Source organism: Equus quagga, chromosome 15, assembly GCF_021613505.1.
Source record: "Equus quagga isolate Etosha38 chromosome 15, UCLA_HA_Equagga_1.0, whole genome shotgun sequence".
In the NCBI taxonomy this organism is placed as follows: Eukaryota; Metazoa; Chordata; class Mammalia; order Perissodactyla; family Equidae; genus Equus; species Equus quagga.
Window position 1 is genome coordinate 53,148,564 of NC_060281.1, and position 25,947 is coordinate 53,174,510.

Consider the following 25,947-nt stretch of genomic DNA (forward strand, 5'->3'; position numbering starts at 1 on the left):
TGATGGCTACATTAACAATCTCATTGATGTTCTTTTTTGTTATTGTTGCACACATTTTTTTTATTGTGGTAAAAGACACGTAACAAGAAATTTACCATCTTAACCGTTTGTAAGTGTACAGTTCAATAGTGTTAATTGTATTCACGTTGTTTTGAAATAGATCTCCAGAACTGTTTCATTTTACAAGTTTGAAACTCTATACTTATTAAATAACAAGTTATCTTTTTCCCCTCCCCTGAGCCCTGGTAGCACCATTCTACTTTCTATCTCTATGATTCATAATTGCCTACTTTAGATACTCATATAAGTGGAATCACAGAGTATTCATCTTTTTGTGACTGGCTTATTTCACTTAGCATAATGTCCTCAAAGTTCATCTATGTTGTAGCACATGACAAAATTTCTTTCCTTTTTAAGGCCGAATAATATTCCATGCTGTGTTTTGTTTATCCATTTATCTGCCAATGGACATTTGGTTTGCCTTCGCCTCTTGGCTATTATGAATAGTGCTGCTGTGAACACGAGTATGCAAATATCTCTACTCTGACTGCTTTTACACTATAATTGCAGAGTTAAATAGTTATGATAGAGAACCAGAGACTATATGGCCTGCAACCCTGAAATGTTTACTATCTGGACTTTTAAGGAAAAGTTTTCAGACCTAGCCCTGTGAGACAGTTGAGCCACCTCTCAGCTGTTTTTCCCATATTGGAAATCTCTAGATTTCCATTTCTCTAGTATCTTGGTTTAGCAATTCCTCACTATCTTGCTAGCTCTTGGATGCTATTAGAAAGGACATTTTTATATTTCATCCAGCTCTCTAGTTGTTTTCAGCAAGAGAGTTGGTCTGAATCACCTAGTCTGTTATTAACAAAAGTAAAAGTCAGGGCTAGTACCTTTTAATAAATTCCTTTTCTGTTTAAATCAGCCAGAATCAGTTTCTGTTGATTGCTGTTAAGAATCTTGTGAGATAAAATTTTTTTTCTACTTGGAAATATAAAAAAGATTCCACTTCATTGTTTCTTGAGAAAAACACCCAGCTATTTTGGATGTTTTATGCTGCTGGGAAAACAGGCAAAAAGAAAGATCATGATTTGGGCTAGAGTAATAGCACTGATGATGAAGGGTAAATGGAGTTTCTGCTGCACTTGAAGGGCTGAGAGGATTATGCTTGGAAGCTGGCTTCTGGTACTACCATGTACAGAGGTACAAGTTAATAGGAGCCCAGATCTGCCTCATCCTGCTGTGTCACAAAGGTCAGAGTTCCTTCAGGAACGATGACTTACTTGGTCATACCACCAGATGAAGTAGCTGAATCAGCTGAGATTTTGGGTGTCTTTGTTTGTTTGTTAGTTCATTGGTTTTTTGGTAACTTTTCATATTGATATATTTTCAACCTTACAGAAAGATTGAAATAATAGTACAAGGAACTTCCTTATATCATTTTACTCAGATCAACCAATTGTTTAGCTATGTCTCATTTTCTTTGCCATTCTGTGTATGTGTGTGTGTCGATACATGTTTTGAAACATTTGAGAGTATGTTGAAGACATCATGCCACCTTACATACTAAACACTTAGGTACTTCCTAAGTACAAAGAAATTTTTTTATATAATCAGGAAATTTGACATTGACACAATTGTATTATCTAATCTATAGTCTATATACAATTTTTTTCTATTGTCTCAATAATGCCCATCTTATTTCTTATCCTTTTCTTTAAACTTCCAGTTTAGGATCTAATCCAGAATCATGTGTTGCATTGATTTTCATTTCTCTTCAATCTCCTTTACTCTAGAACTATTCCCCAGGCTTTCTGGATTTCCATATCTTTGAAGAATACAGGCCAATTATTTAGTACAATGTTAATCAATTTTGGTTTGTTTGATAAGTTTTCTCATGACTACAAATTCAATTTATGCAGTTTTGGTAGGAATACCACTAAAGGAATGTTATGTCTTTCTCAGTGCTTCCTATCAGAAGGCACGAGTTGATTTGTCCCAATGTTAGTGATGTAACTTTGATCACTTGGTTAGGTGACGTCTCCAGGTTTTTTCACTGTAAAGTTACTATTGTATGTTTATAGTTAATAAGTAATCTGTAGGGAGATATTTTGAAGCAATGTGAATATTTCGTTTACTATCAAACTTTCACCCATTAGTTTTAGCAACCATTGATGATTTCCTAACTCCATCATTCCTTCCTTATTTATTAGTTGGCCTTTTGCTGTAAAAGCTTTCCCTTCTCTTCCATTTGTGTACGCATATATGTATGTATGTATTCATGTATAGATCCATGGACTCTTAATTTATTAGACTACAATTTATTACTATCATATCTATTTTGATGCTCAAAGTGTCTCAGACTAGCCAGTAGGAGCTCCTTCAGGGTGACTTCTGTGCCTTTTGATGTGTTCTCATCATTCTTTGAGCACTACCCTACTTTATGGTGCCACATTACATTGCAGACACATCTTCTACTTTCTCTGCCCAAGCTCTGGAACCAGCTTTTTCTTCAAGGAGCCCTTGACTGGTTGAATTTTTAACAAAGTCAAGGAATACATTGGCAAAGGTAAGTCCTAACATCCAACTGCAATTTGTGGTCAATAGCAGAACCACGGTCTCAACGTGTCCCCTTTGCAGAGAGGTCCTGGCTGACAGCCTAATCTAAAGGAGCCCTTCCACCTCCACATCTTGACCTCTATCACCTCTACCTGTTTTATTTTCTTCACAGAACTTTATCTCTATCTAAAATTATCTTGTTTGTTGGTATATTTTGTAATTTTCCTATCTCTTCAACTAGAATCTAAAAGATCTACCAGTCTTAATACATAGCTATATACCCATGACCTGAACCTGGCACAGTTTATTTGTTAAATACACAAATAAATGAGTGGAATCTTCCTACTCAAAAATCCTATGAAAACACAGCAATATTTCTCTAGCTCTATTTTATATTTATGGAAGTTTTTCAAATGACATTTGTCTAGATTCCCACCATTCCTTAGGAAAGTTTCTTGGTCACATATTCAGAAAGGAAAATTTCCATGTATGGTAATGACTACAACATCAGTGTTTTAGTAGATTTCCTACATTTTCAAATATTTCTCCCCAGCCTATAATGTAGTGAAATCCCTCTGTTGCTTTTTGTAACCGTTACCCCAAAAGAATTCGTGTTGTCACTGTGGTTACTCTTTAAGCCATTTTTCTTCCACTGGGTCATCTCTGATGCAATTGGAAAGTCTAATTCAAATACTTCCTCTTGGGTCCTCTGTGAAACCCACCACATGAATGCTAGTCATGGAGTTACCATGCCTCACCTGCTCAGAGGTATGTGGAAGCAAATCACCAATGGTGTCAAGTACCAGAGTTTAAATGTGTAGACATGGCAGTTACCAGTGCTTTTCCTCCTAGCTCTTCATGACCCATTAAACCTACTTAGTAAATTCTGAGAAAATGAATCTAAGTATTTATTTTATTAAATAAAACTTTTTTAAAAAGCCCTCTAAAACCCAACTTTTTTTTTTGAGGAAGATTAGCCCTGAGCTAACATCTCCCACCAATCCTCCTCTTTTTGCTGAGGAAGATTGGCCCTGAGCTAACATCTGTGCCCATCTTCATCTACTTTATATGTGGGATGCCTGCCGCACCTGGGATCACAACCAGTGAAGCCCGGGCAGCTGAAGCGAGTGCGCGAACTTAACTGCTACGCCACCAGGCTGGCCCTAAAACCCTACATTTTTGCCTTGTGTAAAGCTGGTGGCCTCAAGTTGAAATAATTGATTTTAACTAAACTTTCACTAACTTTTTCAACTATTTCTCCTAACATCCTCTGTTTCTGATCACATCATACCTGAGATCACTCCTAAAGGTTAACACTTGAGGCTGGTCATCAGTTTCTGAATTTGGTCTCCCTTTTTCAAGAACTCTTTACTTTTGAATCATTGGGCCCACTTATCTAATACAGCCCCCAGGATTCTTCCTGAGACGTAGGTCAGGCTTCCTGAGCTCACAACAGGACTCCTCAAGGTTAATCTTCTAGACAGCACCGTGCATTCCCACCACGTTCAAAGCTTGTAGGTGTTGCTCATGGAAAAGGGAGCATGGTCAGCTTCACTTCATACCCTCTTCCTCTTAGAGACATGACTGCTAGTCCTAGTGTCAAGGTCAGAACGTGGACCTGGGAAAGCGTTGACCTCTAGCGTCTTTCCTGGTGGCTTGGCCTCTTAATCCCTCAACCATCCTGGCCAGAAGGGGGAGTAGTTACAATAGGAACTTTCCAGTTCAGGCATTAATCTTCCCAAACTCCAACTATTTGCCTAATCTGTTCAGCGGGATACCTACTCCAGTTTCCCACTTGAAACAGGCTGCTACACTAAATTCTAACTGTTAAAAAAATTAGGAGTCGTGACCTTTTCCTCTCTCTCTCTTTTTTTTTTTTTGAGATTTTATCTTTTCCTTTTTCTCCCCGAAGCCCCATGGTACATAGTTGTATATTGTTCATTGTGGGTCCTTCTAGTTGTGGCATGTGGGATGCTGCCTCAGCGTGGTTTGATGAGCAGTGCCATGTCCGCGCCCAGGATTCGATTTGATGAGCAGTGCCTTGTCCGCGCCCAGGATTCGAACCAACGAAACACTGGGCTGCCTGCAGCGAAGTGCACAAACTTAACCACTCAGCCACGGGGCCAGCCCCTCTTTTTTTTTTTTTTAAGATTGGCACCTGAGCTAACATCTGTTGCCAATCTTCCTTTTTTTACTTTTTTCTTCTTCTCCCTGAAGCCCCCCAGGACATAGTTGTATATTCTAGCTATATGTCCTTCTGGCTCTACTGTGTGGGATGCCACCTCAGCGTGGCCTGATGAGCAGTGCTAGGTTGGCACCTAGGATCCAAACTGGTGAAACCCTGGGCTGCTGCAGCAGAGTGCACGAACTTAACCACTCTGCCATGGGGCCAGCCCTTCCTCTCACTTTTGAAATAATATGTGCAAAGAAAAAAATTTCAAAACTGAAGTCATCCATAATTCCATCAAGCAACCAAAAAAAGAGATAGCAACTGAGATTTTTTTTAAATGAGAATCTTAATATATTTTGATTTATATTTATTTTCCAGTTTATTATTCATAATCCAATAAAAAATATCTACCAGAAACCTGAATAAAAACTCCAACATCATGCACAAGAGTTAAATGTGCCCTTTAATGTTGGGAAAAACTCAAGGGTAGCTGCTGTCACTGCTACCATTTAAAATTGTATTTAGAATTTCTGCCAATGTAAGAAGATAAGAATAAATATGATGAGTAAATACTGAGAAGGAAAAGGCAAAACTGTTATTAATAGACAAGTACCAGAAAATGCAATACATTGAGAAACTATTGGAAATAATAAAAAAGTTCAGTAAAATCCACCTACAGGATCAAAATCAATTGTTTTCCTTTACACTATCAATAGCAAAATACTTTAAAAATCCCATTCCCAATAGGCACAAAGAATTCTATAAAATATATGACAATGAACATAACATGGTGTGCAAGATGTACATGAAAACTTATGTATTAGTATTATTACTAATTATTATTATTAGTAGTAGTATATGTACTGTATTAGTGAAGGTCATACAAGAGGACCTGAATAAATAGACATATTGACAGCTCGATGTCAATATTAATCAATATAAATTCTGTGCAAATTCCATCAAAATCCCAATAGGATTTTTCAAGGAATTTGATAAGCTGTTTTTAATATTTGTTTACAGTGAATGAGCAAAAATAGTCAAGAAAAAGTTGAAAAAGAATGATAAGAGTCTCTCTGTTTTGCCACATATCAGAGATCTGCAGTAATCTTTAAAATATGATTTTGGCACATGCATAGACCAAAAGATCAATAGAACAGAACAGAGTCCAGAAAAAGACCCACAAGTATATAAGAACTTAATACATGATCGTATTGGCCTTTTAGATCAATGGGGAAAAGTTGGTATTGGATAATTGGCTTTCCTCAATAGAGTAAAAATTTAGATCCCTACCTGAAATCATATGACAAAATAAGTTATAGATAGTGTGAATGCTAAAGAGTTAAACATGGGGGATAAAACTACAAATATCGAAGAAAATATAGATGAATTTTTTATTATCTTTGGATGGGGAACATGTTACAGGTAAGGTTTTCCAGAAATCAGGCTATAAAATGGCAATTAGTGCGGAAGGGAGCACTTCCGATTCACTTCATATTTATGGAGGAAGAGAAGGAAGCAGAATTGAGTAGAGAAGTTGGGCTACGGTGCAATCACAATAATGCCTCAGTCCACCCCACCTGGAGCTCATAAGTTGCAATGGGCCCAAGTTAAGGTGAAGGCATTGGGCCCTTATAGCCCCACATCATCCAGGCATTGGGTGCAGGCTGACTCCAGACAGGATGTGATCTTGGGTGAGGTCACTCTCTTCAGCTGAGGGTAATTCTTGGAGAAGGCTGACAGTTTCAGTCCTGGGTAGATCCCATTTGTGCAGTGCTGCAACCACACTTGAGCAGCACAGATCAATTTAATCCTATAAGTTTAGGGAGCAGCTCCTTCAAGATCTGGTGAGTGTCTTTTCTTGGGGGAAAACTTACGAAGGGAAGATTAGTGGAATGACCTACAGCTTGCACTATTGCAGCTTGTCCTGATGCCGTAACTGATACCCAGTGTCTCCATCCTCTATTTCCCTTAGTCTTCACTAGCACCTCTGTTGGTCTGGATGGCTTATTTGGTGAGGTGACCCAGACTCTCAGCTGAGGGTCTGAGCTTCTGATCACCATGTACTTCTTAGACTATGGCTACTGTACTTGTCATGTATTCTCAAAGTTGAATAAGGGAACAGTAAGAGATGCTTGAGTGGTGTATCTTGTAATGCCAAAAGGTAAGACAGTGTTCAAGAAAAAAAAACCCATAGCGATGGAGGACTGAGGGACTCGGAAGCCAACCCTTGGCTGAACTGGAACAATTTGAGAAAAAAAACCCTACTATTGGATTACAGCTCAAAGTATAAAATAAATATTCATGAGTCCATACTGTTATAAATAAATAAATTGGGGAAAAGAGACAAATCTGTACAGAAGAATTCCAAATAATTTATGTAGATGCTCTGAAGGAGGTGGAACATAACTCCCTGCTCCTTAGGTACGGGCTGTGAATAGTCACTTCCTTCCAAAGAATACTGGATGGAAAGGGGAAAAAAGAGTTACTTTACAGTGGAGAAATGTGACAAACACTACTTCAGCCAGGTGACCAAGGTCAGCATCAACTATGATGACATCATGGTGATAGCATGTTTTCTTGATATGAGGTGGTGAAATGGCACTTTATCTTTGTGGTCTTCCTGGTCCACACCCCAAAATCAAATCTAATCATCAGAAAAAAGAGCAGATAAAATCAACTGGAGGGAAGGTTACAAAATACCCAACCAGCACCCCACAAAATTGTCAAGGTCATCAAAACCAAGGAAGTCTGAGAAAGCTACAGTCAAGAGAAGCCTATGGAGACATGATGACCAAACGCAATGTCATATCCTGGAACAGAAAAGGACATTAGGTAAAAATTTAGAAACCTAAATAAAGTGTGAACATTAGCCATTCATTCTGATCTTCTCTATCATTCCCAATTACTTTACCCAACACCCTACAAAGGAAAATTTTAATTATTTTTCAGTAGATGGGTATTTTTTAGACAGGTGTGTGGGTATGTATGAATGTATTTATTTCTGTCTTTTTAAATGCTAGGAGAATTACCTTGCTAACCATGCTCTTTAATGGATGTTAACCAACCATGAAATAAAAATACATAATAGCCCCAAAGGTGGAAAACAATATATTAGTTTATTTCCAAGAAAACAACATAGAACATCATCAAAGACAAAGACAGATTCAGTAGTTTCAGGGCATCCCCATGGGCTAGCAGAAACCCGTTAGCCCAAACACTACGCTCTTCCAATATTACAGTATTTGAGACAGAGGAGAGATGACCACCAACAGACATGTAAACATCTTCTATTCCAAAAGATTTCTAGTTCTACATGAGAAAGATCCAGTGTAAACCATTTCCTCTTTTCAGGTGGTGTCATTTAAATAATTTGGAAAAAGATGATTTTTAGACTATGCTGTTAGCTCTAGATGTGTTCCCCACCCCTCAACCCTTTACCCGCCAATACGGTTCCATCTTTTTCAGTAGCAAGAAAAAGAAGGATTTACTTCAAAGTCATTCCCTTTAAATATGATTAACATTCAACAGGCACAATTACAGAAAAAAAATCGTGTTGATTAAATGTATCATTAGTTGTAGTAACTGCTTTTCATTAGAATAAATAAATATTAAGGAACTCAATGAATTAGAGGAATACAAAAGTAGACTTCACATTTTCTGAGGTGACAGGACTTTTTCCCAATATTAACACTGAGAACATTCTTCAAACCTACCTCCTCTGGTATACTAAATATGGCTTTATTTCATCTTCTCTAAATAGTCCACCTCAGGAAATGAACTAAGAAGACCAGTAAGAGAATCCAAATTCTCAGACAGAGAACTTGTTTCCTATGCTTATTATCAACCTCTCTCAGCCTCACTTAATTCATCTGCAAAACGGGGGTTATCCTGTGAACCTCCCAAGAGAGTTGTGAGGTTTGAATGCAAGGAGACATATAAAGGAGCCCGCAGAATGCCTAGAACACAGTAGGCTTTAGCTTCTGTCTCCTCCTTCCCTTTCCTCTTTTAAATAATCTCTGATTTAAACCTTGACTTGTAATTACTGCTATCCTTGGCCCAATATCACAATCTACAACCCTGCAGATGAATAGATTAAAATACAGCCACTCTGTAAGACTCTCTTAGAGCGGCCTTTCCGTTAACATTATTACCAAGATATGTAGAGTGAAATAGCTTCCATGCTACTTTTCCTGCTTATCTCAGCACGTGTCTGGTGTATAACAGACACTCAAGAAATATTTATTAACTGCATGCTGAATGAATGAATTGGATGAGTGAGCAGACAAGGGATAACTGACAGAGAGGCTCAGCCACAATTGAAAGCTCTTAAAAGTCTAGACATTCTGATCAGCACCAGGCATTGTAGGGTTACTCAGAGAATACTACGGAGCTGTGAAAGCCTCACAGGATAGAACTTGGGCTCCATTTTGCAAGTAAGATAAGTTTGGTGGGGGTGGAGGGCGGTGACCGAAGAGGAAAGTGATTCATTCTGAGGTGTTAGAGACTTGAGACTACATCCACGCAATAGCACCTTTCTTCTAGGAATATCTTCATTCTGAGAGAACTTTTCAGTCCTCTCAATGAAACGACAGAAGGAGGATCAGAGCACATTATGACACATAGTCGAGAAATGTTCTGTTTCCCTGGGGTCCTTTTACTGAAACAGCAGGCAGTGACTGATATCTGAGAGCACATCCTGTCACCTGTTAAGGACTTCAGATTCTGTACAGAACTTTAGACACAGTAAACTGAAAATGTTAGTGTTGAAACTCAGGAACGAGATCTAGTCCTCAATTCTAGTTGCTCAAGTTCTAAAGGAGATTGGTGAATTACTCAGAAAGCTGTTTCTATGCCTATGTGTGGTTGAGCAAAGAGGACTGGTACCCATTTATACGTGGCTATAGATCTGTTATAAATGGTTCCTTCTTCAAAAAACCCAGTTCTTAATTTCCTAAATAGAATTATCTACAATTTTCCTTTTCATTAGAACATCTATATATGATGAGTATCTGGTGTTAAGATCTGACGGCAGCTAAATTTATCATTGATCAGAACAATAGATTGATACAGAGGGGACCACCGGGGTGGCCAAAGTTCCAGGATGGCTCTGTGCAGCCATCCTGTGAGCATATTTCACAGTGTCCAGTGGATGTCGTAACACAGCATAACGTAGCCAGGTCCTGAAGCATAACCTTCGTCCCGAAACTGTTACTATAACCAAGGCAAAATTCTCTCACAAAGAAGGGCTCTCCTTCCCAACTGCAATTCCCCTTCAATCCTGAGTTGTAGGCGATCAAAAATACCAGCTGGGCTGTATGGCAGTTTCACTCTGATTTAGGGTCCTTTCTCGAAGCCTCAGTTCTAGGCATTCCACAGTCAGGGGGTATGTAGTAAGCTCAAACTTGTTGGCAAAGAGGCTTGGCGAATTAATCAACCACTTTAAGTCACCATTTCCATAGATACAAATGCCATGTACGTAGTGGCCTGCAAAGGAGAAAACAGGAAACAGTCAAAACATCCTTGTTTTCAAAAGTCAGGGTAGTGAACTTGCAGTGAACTTGGTCAGGCCTCCTCCCTGAGCTCCGGGAGGCTAGCTATCCAAATGCCTACTTTCTATCTCCGCTTAAATGAGTAACAAACCTCCCCAATATAACATGTCAGGGCTGAACTCATTAATCCCCTCCAAGTTTACCCCATCGTAATCCACGGCAATTCTATTCTTCAGTGCCCTCTGCACTTCTCTCACTCCCCTGTCAGCGATTCTGTCGGCTCAACCTTCCAAATAGTAACAGAATTTGACCACTTTTCATCACCTCCACTACTACCATCCTGGTCCAGGCCGCCTCCATCTTCCTTTCTAGATTCTTACAATAATAACAGGTTTCCACTGCCTCCACCTTTGCCGGTTAGTATATTCTCAGCACAACAGCCAGAGTGATCATTTTAAATGTAAGCAGAATATGCCTCCTCTGCTCAAAATCCTCTAACGGCTTCTCATCTCATGCGGAGTAAAAGCCAAAATCCTAGCAATGGCATTCAAGACTCCTCAGAGTCTAGCCCCTTCTAACTTGGACTTACCTCCCGCCACTTGCTCATTCACTTATAACCCTTAACGACTCTTGCTCATTCACTTCAGCCACTCTGGCCTCCTTGCTGGTCTCAAGCACACTGGGCACACTCTGCCTGAGAATTTGTGTTCGCTCCTCGTCCTCTGGACCACCCCCTTCTCCCAGACATCCTCAAGGCTCCCTCTTACACCCCAGGTCTCTGCTTCAAGGCCATCTTCTCAGTGAGGCCTTCTCTGACCTCCTTTCCTCCTTCCCCGATTCATTTTTCTTTGGCACTTATTACTAACTGATGTATTTATGTATCAGTGCCACGAAGGAAAATAATATTTTGTTCATTGTATTTCTTTCCAGACAATTGTTTATTGTCTTTCTCCCCAGACTAGAATATAAGCTCTTGAAGAGCTGAAATTTGAGATGATTTTGTTCATTTCTGTGTCCCCTGCATCTGCAACAGTGCCCAGTAAATATTAGGTGTTAAGTTAATACTTGTTGAATAAAAGGATGGAGAAGGATGAGTGGAGAGTGAGTGGATGGGTAGAACTGAGAAACATCAGGGGGATGGATGATGGCTTCAGCTGGGAAAAATGCCTCTGGAAAAACTGTGGAGATGGGAATTTTCACTAGAATAGGAAGTTTTGTGGGGTAATGGGTTAGAAACAAGAATGGTAGGAAGTTGGAACTCTTTTCCAGAGGTTTCTTGGCATACAGTAGAACTACTGCGGTTGACTGACTGAAAACAGATGAAAGGGTTGGGCCTTTTTAATCCTATAAATATGGAGAGTCATTGAAGATTTTTGAATAGAAGAATCAAATGATGAAATTGCTGTTAGCAAGATTGATTTTCCTGCACTTTGCAGGCTACGTTAGAAACCAATCAAGAGATTGAAGTAATGACTTAATGCAAACCAGAGTGCTCATTCAGTTAATGATTGCTGTGAGTGGGAAAGGAAGGGTATTAGAGGCAGAGCACGGAGGGACTGACAGGACGTGGTGATTCATTTGATGTGTCTGGGAAGAAGTACAAGAGAGAGTGAAAATCACTGGGGAAAAGAGCCAGGCTGGTGGAAGTTAAACAATAACTGGGTGGTGAGAAGAACTGAATGCCTAGGCAGCATGAACATGCTTAAGAAGATGGAAGTTGACAGGAGAGAAGACTTCAGTCTGGATCAAGCAAAGGAGGCAGAGACAACTTGGTCCTCAGGATAAAGGCAATAAGATCTGAGATGCTGAGAATGCAGGAGAGTAAGGGGATAATTTAGGAGGACCCACACATGACTGTGACTGCAAATGGTGGCTTTGGTTGTGAGTACAGGTAACTTTTCCTCTTGAAACAAGAGGGAACAATGAGAGAATGGTCTGAAATCTCTAAGACAGAGGAAAAGGATGACATGACAAAGGAACTTATGGGGTAACTGTGATGAAATGTCTTGAAAGTTCTTCCTAAAGTTGACATTATCACCTTTTGAGAGTGAAAAGGCTGTTTTAGCATAAGAGTGAGAGCTTAAAGATGAACAGGAAAGTTGAAAAGGTGTATGCTGGAAAAGGCACCAGGAAAATAATGAGGTGAATAAAAGAAGTAGCAGGCAGGAGGGTCTAGCTGAAGTTAGATAGCAGGTCCCTGTGGTGGGTAAGTTTAGGACAGTTCAGTAACATTCTCCAGCAGTGTTCTGCTAGGGAAACACAAATGGCAAAAAGCAGATGGTGCTAATGATTGAGTGTAGGAATTGGGCTTGGAAGGTCAAATGGCAAGGGAACTAAAATGTTACTGAGAAGAGCACCGCACAGTGGCTCACAGCACATAGGCTGGACAATGAGTTCTCAGAAGGAAACTAGTAGAAGGAGGAAGCCAGAAAAGTTGAACCTCTGGAAATCTCAATTATAGAAAAGCAAACACATTGAAAACAACAACAACATATTTAGGTGCAGGGATACAGCAATGAACAAACTGGTCAAAAATCCCAGCCCACTTGAAGCTTCTGTTCTGGGGATAAAGACAATAAGGATGCAAGCTGGTGAAGGAAAGTAGCAGAGATGACAGAGATTGTAATCAGAGATGGGAGCTCCAAGTTCAAGACCATAGAGCTAGAACAGTGCGCTGCGATTCTGAGGGCTAAGAGGGCTCATAAAGTAGGGACACACTCTTGGGTCTGAACAAATCCTATTACTCCCAGCCAAGGGGAAAGGGTTCAGGTTGTATTACTGACTTGCTGGTTTGGCATGCAATGTTCCACCTCCTCTGGATTGGGCCTTTCTCTTCTCCCTATATGGTGGTTTGAGGGACGGTTTTTATGCTCTGAACTCTATAAGGCTGTTAGCTGTTCTTTGGCATAACAGGCATTAAGAGAAGAAAAATGAGACATTGGCCTGAGTGAGGCTTGGGCTACCCAAGCTTTGTGCCGTGTGTAGGTTCCTGGCCAGGGGCTACGGTCATGGCCCCTACCTGTCATGTGATCAGGAAAGGTCCCTAGAAGAATGCAAACCTAACCAGCCTATACCTTCTCTACTGGGGAAGGGTCTGAATACAGGTGATGATAGGGAGACCGCCGGTAAGGGCTCTATTTGTGGGGGTGCGCAGCTGATGCACAGTGGAATGGGAGCTTCTGTGGCAGGGGAGGGCTGGAGCTGCCGGGTAATGACATCACATAGGTCCCTGTTGTGGATGTTGAGGTCCTCCAGTGTTACAGCTGGAGAAGAGGTAGAGAAGCAGATCAGAGGATGCCTGCAGTGGTCCTAGAGGGAGGGTGATAGGGGTTATGGAAGGATGTGGAAAAGACATGTCCCGAATATTGGGACCCTGACTGATGGTGTTGGTCCATTTTCTAAAGAAGACCCAGGAGATCAAAGAGCAAAGCAATCTCCCCCCATCCTCCTCCTTCCACTAGGAGGGTAGGCTGTGATGAGAATGCAAGCAGGTGGCATGAGCCACTTCTGGGGAAAATGTGGGCTGCTTAGGTAAAGATATGAATATGCTTGAGAATGGACTGAAATTTCTCTACCGTGACATGAGGATGTTGCTGTCCACAGCGGAAGGGGACTCTCAAGAGACAGACATGAGAAGGAGGCTGAGAGTAATGGAGAGCCGTAGAGAACAGATTTAGAGGTTTTCATCTAAAATATTAGGTGTAGAGGAGATAGACTGATAAGTGAAGCCACAGATTGAGTGGAATAACAAGGCTTTACCTTGTTATCACAGGAAGAAAGGTCAAACCTCCATATTCACTCACTAGTTCATTTGCTTGATCACTCCCTGAATAAATATTCCTTGCATGCAGTTATGGGCTTACTTGTGTCTCTCCCCCTAGTTTATACGTTGAAGTCCTAACCCCCCCAGGGCCTCAGACTGTGACTGCATTTGCAGACAGGGTCTTTAAAGAGGGAATTAGGTTAAAATGAGGTCATGTGGAGGGTCCTAACCCGATATGACTGGTGTCCTTATAGAAAGAGGAGATTAGGACACAGGTAGACACAGAGGGAAGACTACATGAAGACACAGGGAGAAGACAACCAGCTGCAAGCAAAAGAGAGAGGCCTCAGGAGAAGCCAAACCTGCAGCCATCTTGATCTCGGACTTCTAGCCTCCAGGATGGTGAGGAAGTAAATTTCTGTTGTTTAAGCCCCGCAGTCTGCAGTACTTTGTTATGTTAGCCCTAGCGAACAAACACATATGCCCACTATGTACCGGGCAACAGTGTGAGCGGAATGTACACTAGGACCGACAAAAACCCTTCTGCATAAGGTTCCAGAGAAATAAAAACTATTTAAGTTTTCTAGTTCTTGTCCACTTGGAGGAGAAATCTCTCTTGTTAGTATCACCTGCCGTCGAGTCAGAACTGCAGCAAATACCTCCGAGCCACCCGGAAGCCTGTCTGTAGGGGGCAGAGGCTGACGTGAAGGATGGGAGTCCAGCTCCCATGATATCACTCCTCATCCTGACCACTTTTCCTTCCTAACCACTGCACTTCCAAAAGTAACAGAAAGAGAAATAAAAAATAAGACAGCAGCTGTTCCACCGCTCGGTATTTATCCAAAGAACTTGAAAACACAGATGCATAAAGATACATGCACCCCTATGTTCATCACAGCATTATTCACAATAGCCAAGACTTGGAAGCAACCTAGGTGCCCATCAAGGGACGAATGGATAAAGAAGGTGTGGTATTTATACACAATAGAATACCACTCAGCCATAAAAAATGATGAAATCTGGCCATCTGTGACAACATGGGTGGACCTTGAGGGTATTATGCTAAGTGAAATAAGTCAGAGGGAGAAAGTCAAATACCGTATGATCTCACTCATAAGTAGAAGATAAAAACAACGACAAACAAACACATAGCAACAGAGACTGGATTGGGGGTTACCATGGGGGAAGAGGGGAGGTGGGAGGGCAGAGGGGGTGATTGGGCTCACATGTGTGCTAATGGACTGTGACTGGTTTTGGGATGGTGAACATGATGTAATCTACACAGAATTCAAAATATATTATGATGTACATCTGAAAACTATATAACGTTATAATCCAATATTACCGCAATAAAAAAAAAGTAAGACAGCAGAAACTAGCAAGAAGAAAGTACTATTATAATCTAAATCTACCTAGGTAATTATGAGCTGGAGAATGTCTGTGAGATGCTTAAATGTATTTTTCAAGGACTGTGTCTTGAAGCCTCTAGCTCCTCTACTTAATAACTCACAGATTGGTCTAAATATACCAGCAGTTCTCTCCATGAGAACCCTGTATTCCGCAACTACCTCCATGCCAACACCAACAAGCAGTATGGCCTCAGAGTGTGAAATGAATGCCTCACCATGGCAGCCTCCATGTTTATCTTCCATGTCAATCCACTTCACAGCTCTGAGGTTACCGGTCCATGATGCATTTGGCATGGAGCCAGGGACATCTGCAATGTTGATAAAGAAGAAAAGCAAAAATGAGAATCAAGAGGCAAAGTGTCAAGTTCATCGATGAAGCCTTCAAGCCATGCTTATTTTCTTTCAGTATATTATCTTTCACATCAGCCTTTTCATCATGGGTGCAAGACCCCAAAGGCTTGTGATGTGAATAATTAGTGGTTATGAGCCTAGCCTTGCTACCAGTAAAAAGAATCTACCGATTTTTTTCATAATGTGTGCCCAAGCCTGCAAAATAGAGTTTAAGAAATACCATAGCGTGAAACCATAAGGCAGCTGAAAAAGTTGGGGAGTTTTGGTCTCGCTCTCAAGGGGCTTAGTAGAATTTACTTTGAATCCTAATATTCAAATTTTTTAGGACTTTCCAGATGACTTCTATCTTGAAGTGCAAGGTCAAGAAACAAGCTTCTCTATGTCCTTAGTGCTAATAAGTGAGGGTGATTCCAGAGTCGTTCTTATATGAAATTGCACTATTAGGCAAACAGAAGGAAAACGTCTTCTTCACTACATATGGAACTCATAAACAAATCCTTTAACACACTATCCTTTTTATTTGTTGAAGTATTTCTCGAGCATTTGGTATTGCCAAGCATTGTGCCGGACACTGGGGACGGAGAGAGAAACAGGACATGATTTCTGATTGCCCAGTGACGATGAACTGTTTACCCCAAGCAACAGGCTTCAATCTTTGAGTTTTTCCTAGGAAGATTGGTGTGCACTGATCCATTCATCGTCTTTATTTCTTTCAGTTGTTCTTTTGATCGAAAGTTTAACTGATGACTCATTATCTGATTAGTACATTACCTAATTCAGCTGTGAAATGTTAAGAGTTAATCTTGAAAAAGGGGGAAGGAGGCTTGAGGTTGCTATCTTGCTAAGTCAAGGCTTCTCCAGCTCAGCGTTATTGACACTGGGGCTGGATAATTCTTTATTGTAGGGCCTGTCCTGTGCATTGTATGAGGTTTAGCAGCACCCCTGGCCTCCATCACAAGATGCCAGTAGTGCATCTCTCCCAATTGTGACAATCAACAATGTCTTCAGACGTTCCCAAATGTCCCCCAGTTTGAGAAACACTGTGCTAAGCTATCTCAAATAACCTTCTTTGTCTCAAATTTTGGATAGGTCACAGAGATTGAAGGGTCCATTTAATCATATAGAGTATCATCCCCAAGATTTCCACTACTGGAAAGGGAGTATATGGAAATCAACATAAGTGCAACTAAAGGAGGAATATTTTATTTCCTAAGAGCTGCAGCAATTTTCACCAGTGAGAAATGCAGTCTGAACATAATTTTAATGTAATCGCACTACACAAATGATATCTGTAGCCAAACTGCAGCAGTTCTTTCTTAGAAGATCTTCTTCAATATTGGTAAGACATAATGTGGTAGGCAGGATAAGGCCCCTCCTTCCACCAACACACACTCGAAGAAGTCCGCATTCTAATTGCTGGAACCCGAGAATTGTTACGTTACATGGCAAAGGGAAATTAAGTCTGCTCATCAGTTGACCTTAAAATAGAGAGATTACCCTGAAACACCCAGATGGGCCCAATGTAATCATAAGGGTCTTTACAGTGGAAGACGGAGGTGAAGAGTTGGTCGCAGTGGTGCAGTGTGAGAAGGACTTGATTTGTCTTTGCAGTTTGAAGACAGAGGAAGGGGCTAAGGAATCTGTGTGGCCTCCAGAAGCTGGGAAAGGCAAGGAAACGGATCCTGCCCAGACCCTACAGAAAGGAACGTAGCCCAGCCAACGTCTTGATTTTAGCCTGATGACACCCATGTCAGATTCTGACCTATAGAACTGTAAGACAATACATTTATGTTGTTTAAACTGCTAAGTTTGTGGTAAATTGTTACAGTGGCCAATAGAACCCTAATATACATGCTAATGAGAAAAAAATAACCCAAGATGATGGATACTTTTTAATAGGAAAAAAAATTGGACAAGACTAATACTTTTAAAGAAGTTTGTATTAGGCACATAAAATGTTTTCCTCTTTAAAAACATTAATAAAAACATGCATTTTCAGAAGAAAAAAGCTCTTCTCTTTTGCCCTGATGTCACCTTATAATTATATGATCATTTAAATCAAGAACTGGACCGAGGTCTCGCAACTAAAATTAAATTTGGCTCCGCCTTTCCTGTAAATAGCATGAGTTTTTATCCCCTAAGACTCTCTATAAGGCAAGATTCTTCCTTTCTTGCTGCCAAATTTGGAAACTTTGCTTATAAATGTTGACTATTTAAGAAAAATACTATTAAGCAACACTTCTTCCTATTGCTTTAACTTGCATTTTAATACTTTAAAAACTATTTTAGTGTTTGCCTATCCAAAAGAAGCTTCCCTATTTTGTTCTTAGCACACATTTTAAAAGAATTTAAAATAAAACTTGGCTTAGTTAAGTTGGGGGGTGGGGATAGGGCAGTCTGGAAAGCAAAGAGATAATTTAGTATATTTACTCATGTCAGCAAGGTTAGCCGACATGTATGTGATTTCTATGAGTCTATTTTGGTTAAATAACTATAGCAGAAAAGCATGAATAAAACACTGCCATGACAAAACCCCCTTACCCTCCTTTAAATGATTACATTTTTAAAGGGACGAGATATTTTTCTTCCCTTTTCATTCTCATTAATATTGATCATCACAAACTGACTCTTACTCAGAATCACATTCCATTATTCTAGAGATAAAATCATGACATTTATAATTAATGACTGCTGTCTTTGAAATAAACACATAACACCGATTAACCTCATGCTAACAAAATGACAAACCTCAACTTCTGTAGTTTCTGTTTGATGATGTGTCTCAAACATGTCTATTTAAATATTATTCATGTTTGTGCATAAAAAATTTCATTTTTAAAAGTAGAAGCAAGGAAAGGATCAAACAGCTGAAGTTGAATTCTACGTTGTCCTTTTTTGCAAAGAATCCCGAGACACAGAAATATCTGGTGGGAATGAGCACAGACTCTTGCTTTTCAAGTGAGTTCTCGGATTGAGAGCATCCATGTCATCTGGGAGCCTCTTAGAAACACAGAACGTCAGGCCCCGCCTGAGCGCCCGGGGCTCTGGAGGCGCTGGATTATAATCCACAGTGCTAAGAGAACACAGCTGCTTTTTCTCCTCTCCCCGCAGTCTTTCCCTCAGCCTTCATCAAGTTTCCAGTTTAGCCTCTCACTCTCCTATTCTCACTCAAATTCTGCTCTGCTCGTATGAAGGAATGTGGTACTCTATACCTTTTCATCTTTTGGTTAATTTAACGAACTTGTCCCCACTGCTGGAAATACATTTTAATAGACCTCTCACATCAACTCCTTGAAGACAATCAGCCCACCTGTTCCAGGGAAAAGCCATGTTGGGCAGAGGGCTAGTCCTCATGATGCCTTTGACTTTACAGCATTTGGCCCACAGGAGATGCTGGCTCAGTGTGAAAGGAATGAATGAGTGTGGCATGCAAGAGTTGCCCCATCAACTTAGTCTTTAGTGCTGATGGTGGGGATCACTTAGCTTGCATGTGGACCAGACAGGCCGGGTTGCTACCTTAGTTCCCCAAAAGGCCACTGTGATTTAAGGTGTAATAATGTTCTACTTCTCAGTATTGAAAAGTATTTCTTCTACCCTCATAGCAAGGACCAACCTGTATTAGTTTGTCACACAGCAACTGCTTAGGTGGCCATCAATCATCTATTCTTGACATCTGCCCTGCTTGGTACAACTGGCTTAGGGAGGAGATAAACACTCAACAAGACTTCTGGTGACAGCTCAATTCGACTACTTTGTAATATTCGAATTGGTTGTTATTCTGAGGAGATCAATGGCAAGCAAAAGACTGAATAGCCTAAATGTATAGTGTGCCCACTATTCAGTAAGTGATTTAATTTGTCTTGGTTTAAAACATACAGGGAGACCCCAAAGTTATGATCCTATCCTCTGTGCCAACATCTAGTTTCTCCTTCTACTCTCTATAAACATCTACTGAGCCTAACTCTGTTTCCTGTTTTTCTCCCAGAGATTGACCTCAGGCCGAACCCCCTGATGGAAGTGACACTGACCTAGGGATTGGGGGATTTAGTTCTCATCCCAGCTTTGTCATTAACCAGCTGTGTATCCTTGGGCATCATTGAACATCTCCCAGGCTCAACTTTCAAATGACGTAAGTAGATTAGATCAGCACTTTTTCAACCTTTTAGACTCCATTCCACAGAAAAACAATTTTATACCATCACACACACATAGATAAAGTAAATGAAAGTTTCACAAAATACTTAGGCTTATTACATGCAATGCACTTGTTTTTTATGTTATTTTCTAGTCTAATCTCATGTTAAAAATTCTGGCTAAAACCTAATAAAGTGATTTCTGGGTTCACTAATGGGATATACTCCTATTTAAAAAATACTGGACTAGATGATCGTGTTATTATTGTTGCTGTTATGACTATGATTATTGTTTGTCAGGATTCTAGGAGGGCAGTTCTGGGGCATATGGGTGTGAATCTACCCTAAATCACAAATATCCTAGGAAGGGTCTATTTTGCATTATTTCTAGAATAGTGTAACAAGAAGACACCAATATTATCAGAGAAAACATTTTAAACTATAAGATCCAATCTTCGTATTTGCTCTTCATAGGCTTATTTAAACAAAGATTTGAGATAAAGTTTACAGAGTAACCAGGAATGTTTTCCTTGGGGCTTAGCCTTTATTAGTCAAATAACTATATTTGTTGAATAAATGAATATGATTCTTTGAAATGTAAGCTTTATTTATATTGACTTGACTTTCTCCTTATTGTTCTTAACCAGTGTTGTCCTCATTTGGGGAAATGTGGCATACGTGGTGACAAATCCAGCAAGTGCTTATTACTGAAGCTCAGATATATGCTTTCTAACTTATTAAATAAACAAGGAATTTTGGTTTTAAATGTCAAAAGTCAATGCTGATGTCAGGGTATTGAAAGAGGTTTTCTCACAATCTAACTGAACTGATACAACTCCGGAGAATCAATTTGGAACTGTGTGGGAAAAGCCGCCATAACTGCCAATTCCCTTAGGCCTTTTATACCAAAATAAGCTAAGGAAATACGTTTTCAAATGTGAAAATCTGTATGCGAAGATGTTCCTTATGACATTCAGTATACATCATGACTAAGAGCACAGACTTTGAAGTCAGACAGTCGACATTTCAATCCCTATTTCTGCTGTTACCGGCTGTGTGACCTTGAACAATTACATAATCTCCTCAAGACATCACGTACTAACCTTCAAAAGCTCACAGGGTTTTGTGAGTGTTAAATAAGACAGTGTGTGTGTGAGCTTGGCACAGCGTCTGGCACACTTGACTACTCAACAGACGGCTGAAAACACAACCACTCTATTAGAATCAAGGGGACGGTGTAGCTGTGCACGAGGATGCTTTTTTAACTAAAATCCAAAGCAAGTTTCTCAACCTCGGTGCTGCTGACATTTGGGCCAGATAACTCGTGCTGCGGGGGCTCTCCTGTGCACTGCAGGATGTTTAGCAGCATCCCTGGTCTCTACCCACTAGATGCCAGCAGCAGTTGCCCCCGGAGCTGGCCCCATACCCCCAGTTTTTACAACCAAAGATGTTTCCAGATATTGCCAAATGGCTCCTGGGGGGCAAAACTGCCCCTGGTTGAGAACATGATATTGTACATTATTAATAAAACCATGTACAAATATTTGCATATGAAATGAAGAAATATTTTTGGTGTATAAAACCTTTTTTAATGTTATATATTGCTTTTATATTTTTAAAAAAGTTTATTTACATACATCTGAGCTTGTTTACTTTGCTGATTTAGTAATGATGCTTGTAAATATTCTAAGAAGAATTCAACAAAAGAAAAAAATACTCAATGTTCCTTGTCGATTAGCTTTAACAATAAAAAAATGGAAAATTACCTAATAACCCAGGAAATGTAGTGTTAAATAACTTGTAGCCTCTTTTTCTTATGGTTAATTGGGTCATTTTTAAAGATTTTATTTTTTTCCTTTTTCTCCCCAAAGCCCCCCAGTACATAGTTCTATATTCTTCGTTGTGGGTCCTTCTAGTTGCGGTATGTGGGACGCTGCCTCGGCGTGGTTTGATGAGCAGTGCCATGTCCGCGCCCAGGATTCGAACCAAAGAAACACTGGGCTGCCTGCAGCAGAGCACGCGAACTTAATCACTCGGCCATGGGGCCAGCCCCAATTGAGGTCATTTTTAGAAATAAAAAGATACATTTTTGTTTTTGCCTACTAGTAGTTCATTAATCACTTAGGATTTTTAATGTGTGAAACTTACTAAAAGAGATCCTGTTTTGTTTCATGTGGACGTTTTCTAGAGTTCTGCAGTCCCTGAGATAATGACATAGCATTCTTAAAATTATATCTCTGGGGGCCGGCCCCATGGTCGAGTGGTTAAGTTTGTGCGCTCTGCTTTGGCGGCCCAGGGTTTTGCCAGTTCGGATCTGGGCAGTGACATGGCACCGCTTGTCAGGTCATGCTGAGGCAGCGTCCCACATAGCACAGTCAGAGACACTCACAACTAGAATATACAACTATGTACTGGGGAGCTTTGGGGAAAAGAAGAAAAAAAAAAAAAGATTGGCAACAGATGTTAGCTCAGGTGCCAATCTTTAAAAAAAAAATCTCTGCATTCAGTTGCTAATTGCCAACAAACTGACTCCTCCTTGGTTGTAAAGGAAAAGATAGAATGAAGAAAGAAAGAAAAATCCAGAATTTTAGACTCAAAGGGATTTCAGAAATTTTAATATGCTTTAATATTTGAATAGGTTCCCTCATTGCCAAGTAGTGCAAACTAGAGCCCAGGAAATTTAAGTGAATGGCCTAGGAGTGACGTGCTAAATAACTTGATTTTGTTTCAAATAATGTCCTCACTTACTCAGTTTTCTTACATACCTCCTATGTTCTAGAGTAGATGCTGGGGGTAAAGCCATGAATGAGAGCTTCTTGGAGCTTATGGCCTAGTATATCCATAAGGGTTTGTATTTATTGATACTTTTACTAGCAGCCCGGCACCTCTACTCAAGAGTCTTTCCTGGACAGTCTTCTGGTGAAGGACAAGAAAGGTCAGCGGAGCCTTTAGAAAAGTGGGCAGCCCTTGGCCCAGAGCAGTTCAGGTTTCCATACAATCCTGGCCTAAAGGCTGACCTGGATGCCCTGACCCTCTGCCTACATTTCTCCTTGGCTGTTTGTCATCTTTAGCTTGTGTCAAACACCCTTTTAATTATGGCAAATGTTTCTGAGGCAGTGAAGGCCTTCAGTTTCACTACTTCCAGACTTGTAGGCTGACAATTTTCCCTTCCTTCCTCCACTAAACCATGACATTCCTCAAAATTCTTCACCTTCACGATGATCCCACATCCGCTAGTTAATCCCTTCCAGCTATGACTGTTGACATTTTGTGCAGTACTGGGGCCCCCAACTGATTTCTAATCTGCTGGCAGTTCTTCAAGCTTCGCCTAGCTTTAAAAAAAATTATACAGCTATTTAAAAATAAATCTATTTTTTAAAACTTCAGCCGAAAGTGGCGAAGCACAGAAATCCAAATCTTGAGCCTCACGCCAGACTGAATCACAAAGTCTGAGGACAGGACACAGCAGTCTTTTTTTCCAACAAGCCTTTGTTTTAAGAAAGTTTTAGAAACTTTTAGATGGGTAGAATTTGAGGTGGATCTCGAATGATGGGTAGAATGCAATTAGCTAACAGTATTGCCCAGGAAGCAACACCATAGTGACTGCATGGAGCTAAAAATGATTCTAGCGCGTGAGAAGAGCCCAAAATTTGACCCATCCACTGGGCTGCACCAAAATTATGCTATTGGAGAAAGAATTTTAAAAAATCAACCTTTAAGAACGATTTCCGTTCTAAAAAGTATTGCTTTCAGTGGCACAGTGCAAGTTTCTCAACTTCAGCTCTCTGAGAATAAACCTGGATAAATAATTTGTCTCTCAGCATCTTCTCTCGGTACTTTCTCTTAAAGAGTTTGATCTGTGTCAGTACATGTTGTACTTTTTGTTTTTAATACGTCAAAGCAAAATAAGTTTCTTTTCATCTGATTTGCTTGTCTTTAGAGCAAAATTCTGTTAATTCAGTGCAGAAAAGAAATATTGAAAAGAAGAGCAAATGCGTTATATTTATATGCACTATTCTGTGCTGTTATTTCTCATGCCCCCACCCCCGCCGCACTAGTTCGGTTTAAGGAACCCTCTATTTGGCATCATACCTTTCAAGCAGCCAAGAAATAACTATTAGTTTCTCCTTGTAACTTTCCTCAAGCTACTCTTTTTTCCCGAGAGTGGGAAGTTTTGTGAGTAAAGTGTGAAACCATTAGCAAATTTATTATAATGAGGTTGTTTCATGAAAGTTTGAGGTTGAGTGGCCACAATGAAAAGAGTGGGCCTTTTATTGAAAGGTTAATGAGAGCACCGGGAGGGAAAAACTCACAGCGTCTGCCCACTGTTTGGCTGGTAAACCATTCACTCCAGCGCCAGAGTAACCATCGCGGGGGAGCTACTTAGGCGGGGCTGATTTCTGGCACGAAGAGGAGGGAAGTACTGTCATGTCAGACGTTTATCAGGCGTTCCAGGAATACCAAAACATCTACACAAAGGTCAGGACGCTATCTTCCTTATACGGATAGATCCATCCTCAGACAAGTGGCCAAACATCTAGCAAACACTCTGTAAACTGTTGAGCAAAAGAAAGGAAGGAAGAGGGCACGAAAGAAAGAAGAAAGAATTTGAAGTAATGTTTTCAAACTTCAGAATATGTCAAAACTTTCTGGAGAGCTTATTAAAATAAAGACTGCTGGATCCTATCCCCAGAGTTTCTTTTTTTTCAATTGAGTATAATTATACATAGAAATACATAGAAATATCTACATAAATAAGACATAAATTATATTCGTTTCAGGTGTACAACATAATGATTCGATATTTGTATACGTTGCAAAATGATCACCACAGTAAGTGTAGTTACCATCCATCAGATTTTCAGTTGAGCCCCCAGCTGATATGCAGTCTACTGCAGTTTTTCAAGCCTTATGTGGCTTACAATAGTGTCACTTTCCTTTGCTGGCACTGCCCTAGCTCAGGTGCTCGAGATCTCTCACCAAGACTATTTTAATTGCCTACAAACCAGTTTCTTTGCCTCCAGTCTGCCCACTTCATTGGCAATACCACCAGATGGCTCTTTCTATAATCAGTGTTGACCCTGTTGCCCTCCTATTTGGGGGCTGAGGGATTACTTTGAACCATCCTCCCTGTGTCCGTTTCTTCATCACTTTGAGATGCCCACCAACCACTCACCCTATGAAATATGAAACCGAAGTCAGACTCGCCATCATCCCAGACCTCTCCTGCCGGTGCCCATTCCACCTCTTACTAGAATTCTGACTCCTCACCCCATTTCTCATTTTACATTGCCCCTTCTGCTCCCCTTGGACTCAGTTTAATGTTTATTTCCTCTCTCAAAAGAACTGGCATGTTTTTCTTTTGCTTCAGATTGCCAGGAAACAAGCAGCCCGCCCCAGCTAGCTCCTCAGAAACATAACCCCGGCTGGGTCCAGCAGTTCACTGCTCTAGATCACATTCTGGATGGAAAGATAACAAAATGCTGACTGTGGCACATAAAGATTTTTGCAATTTTGTCCCCAGATTGCAAACTGAAGACGGGCAGTCCATAAATCACATCTGATTAAGAGGCCTGTTTGGTTTGATCTCCATGGAAGGGGGCGTGGAACGCTGAAAAAACAGATTTCCTGTGAAAGTCTGGACAGCCAGCGCCCCTTGACAACAATTCACTGGGGCTTTGCACAGCCAGGAGCTCTCCTGCCGGCCTGGGCCCCGCCATGCTGGGCTCACTCATTGTCTGCCTGGCCCTGTCCACATGCAGTTTGTAACACTGGGTGTCCAGGCCTCATCTTTCATCACGGTCCTCACACACCTAGCTGTCCTGTCACCCTTTTGGGAATTCCTGAGTTGGTCTTCCATTTTCACATAGTTGCCTGTACCTTGGCTTATGCAAATGTCTAAGATAGAAAATAAGGTCAAAATAAGTCCTAGGGGTGTAACGTACAGCATGGGGACTATAGTCAATAATACTGTACTGTATATCTGAAAGTTGTTAAGAGAGTAGATCTTAAAAGTTCTCATCGCCAAGGAAAAAACTTGTAACAATGTGTGGTGATGGATGTTAACTAG

General features: G+C 40.5%; 1 protein-coding gene and 1 long non-coding RNA gene across 10 annotated transcripts in view; one reads left to right on the forward strand and one right to left on the reverse strand.

The window, feature by feature from the left end:
* LOC124226825 (uncharacterized) overlaps positions 1 to 25,947 on the forward strand; it is a 45,262-nt gene that overhangs the window by 16,461 nt on the left and 2,854 nt on the right. The window contains exon 3 of the long non-coding RNA XR_006885365.1: positions 19,730 to 19,873. This is a non-coding gene — a long non-coding RNA (uncharacterized LOC124226825). The remainder of the gene's footprint in view (positions 1 to 19,729; positions 19,874 to 25,947) is intronic.
* The window catches only part of GCNT2 (glucosaminyl (N-acetyl) transferase 2 (I blood group)), an 85,379-nt gene continuing 67,261 nt past the window's right edge, over positions 7,830 to 25,947 (reverse strand). For 7 of the 9 annotated variants that reach the window (XM_046640559.1, XM_046640562.1, XM_046640558.1 and 4 more), the window contains 2 exons: positions 15,609 to 15,701; positions 7,830 to 10,216 (listed from right to left, as the gene is read on the reverse strand). In XM_046640559.1, coding sequence (XP_046496515.1) covers positions 10,026 to 10,216; positions 15,609 to 15,701 — 284 coding nt within the window. In that variant the 3' untranslated portion in view covers positions 7,830 to 10,025. The remainder of the gene's footprint in view (positions 10,217 to 15,608; positions 15,702 to 25,947) is intronic. The other 2 variants (XR_006885362.1, XM_046640564.1) reach the window with 2 other exon arrangements.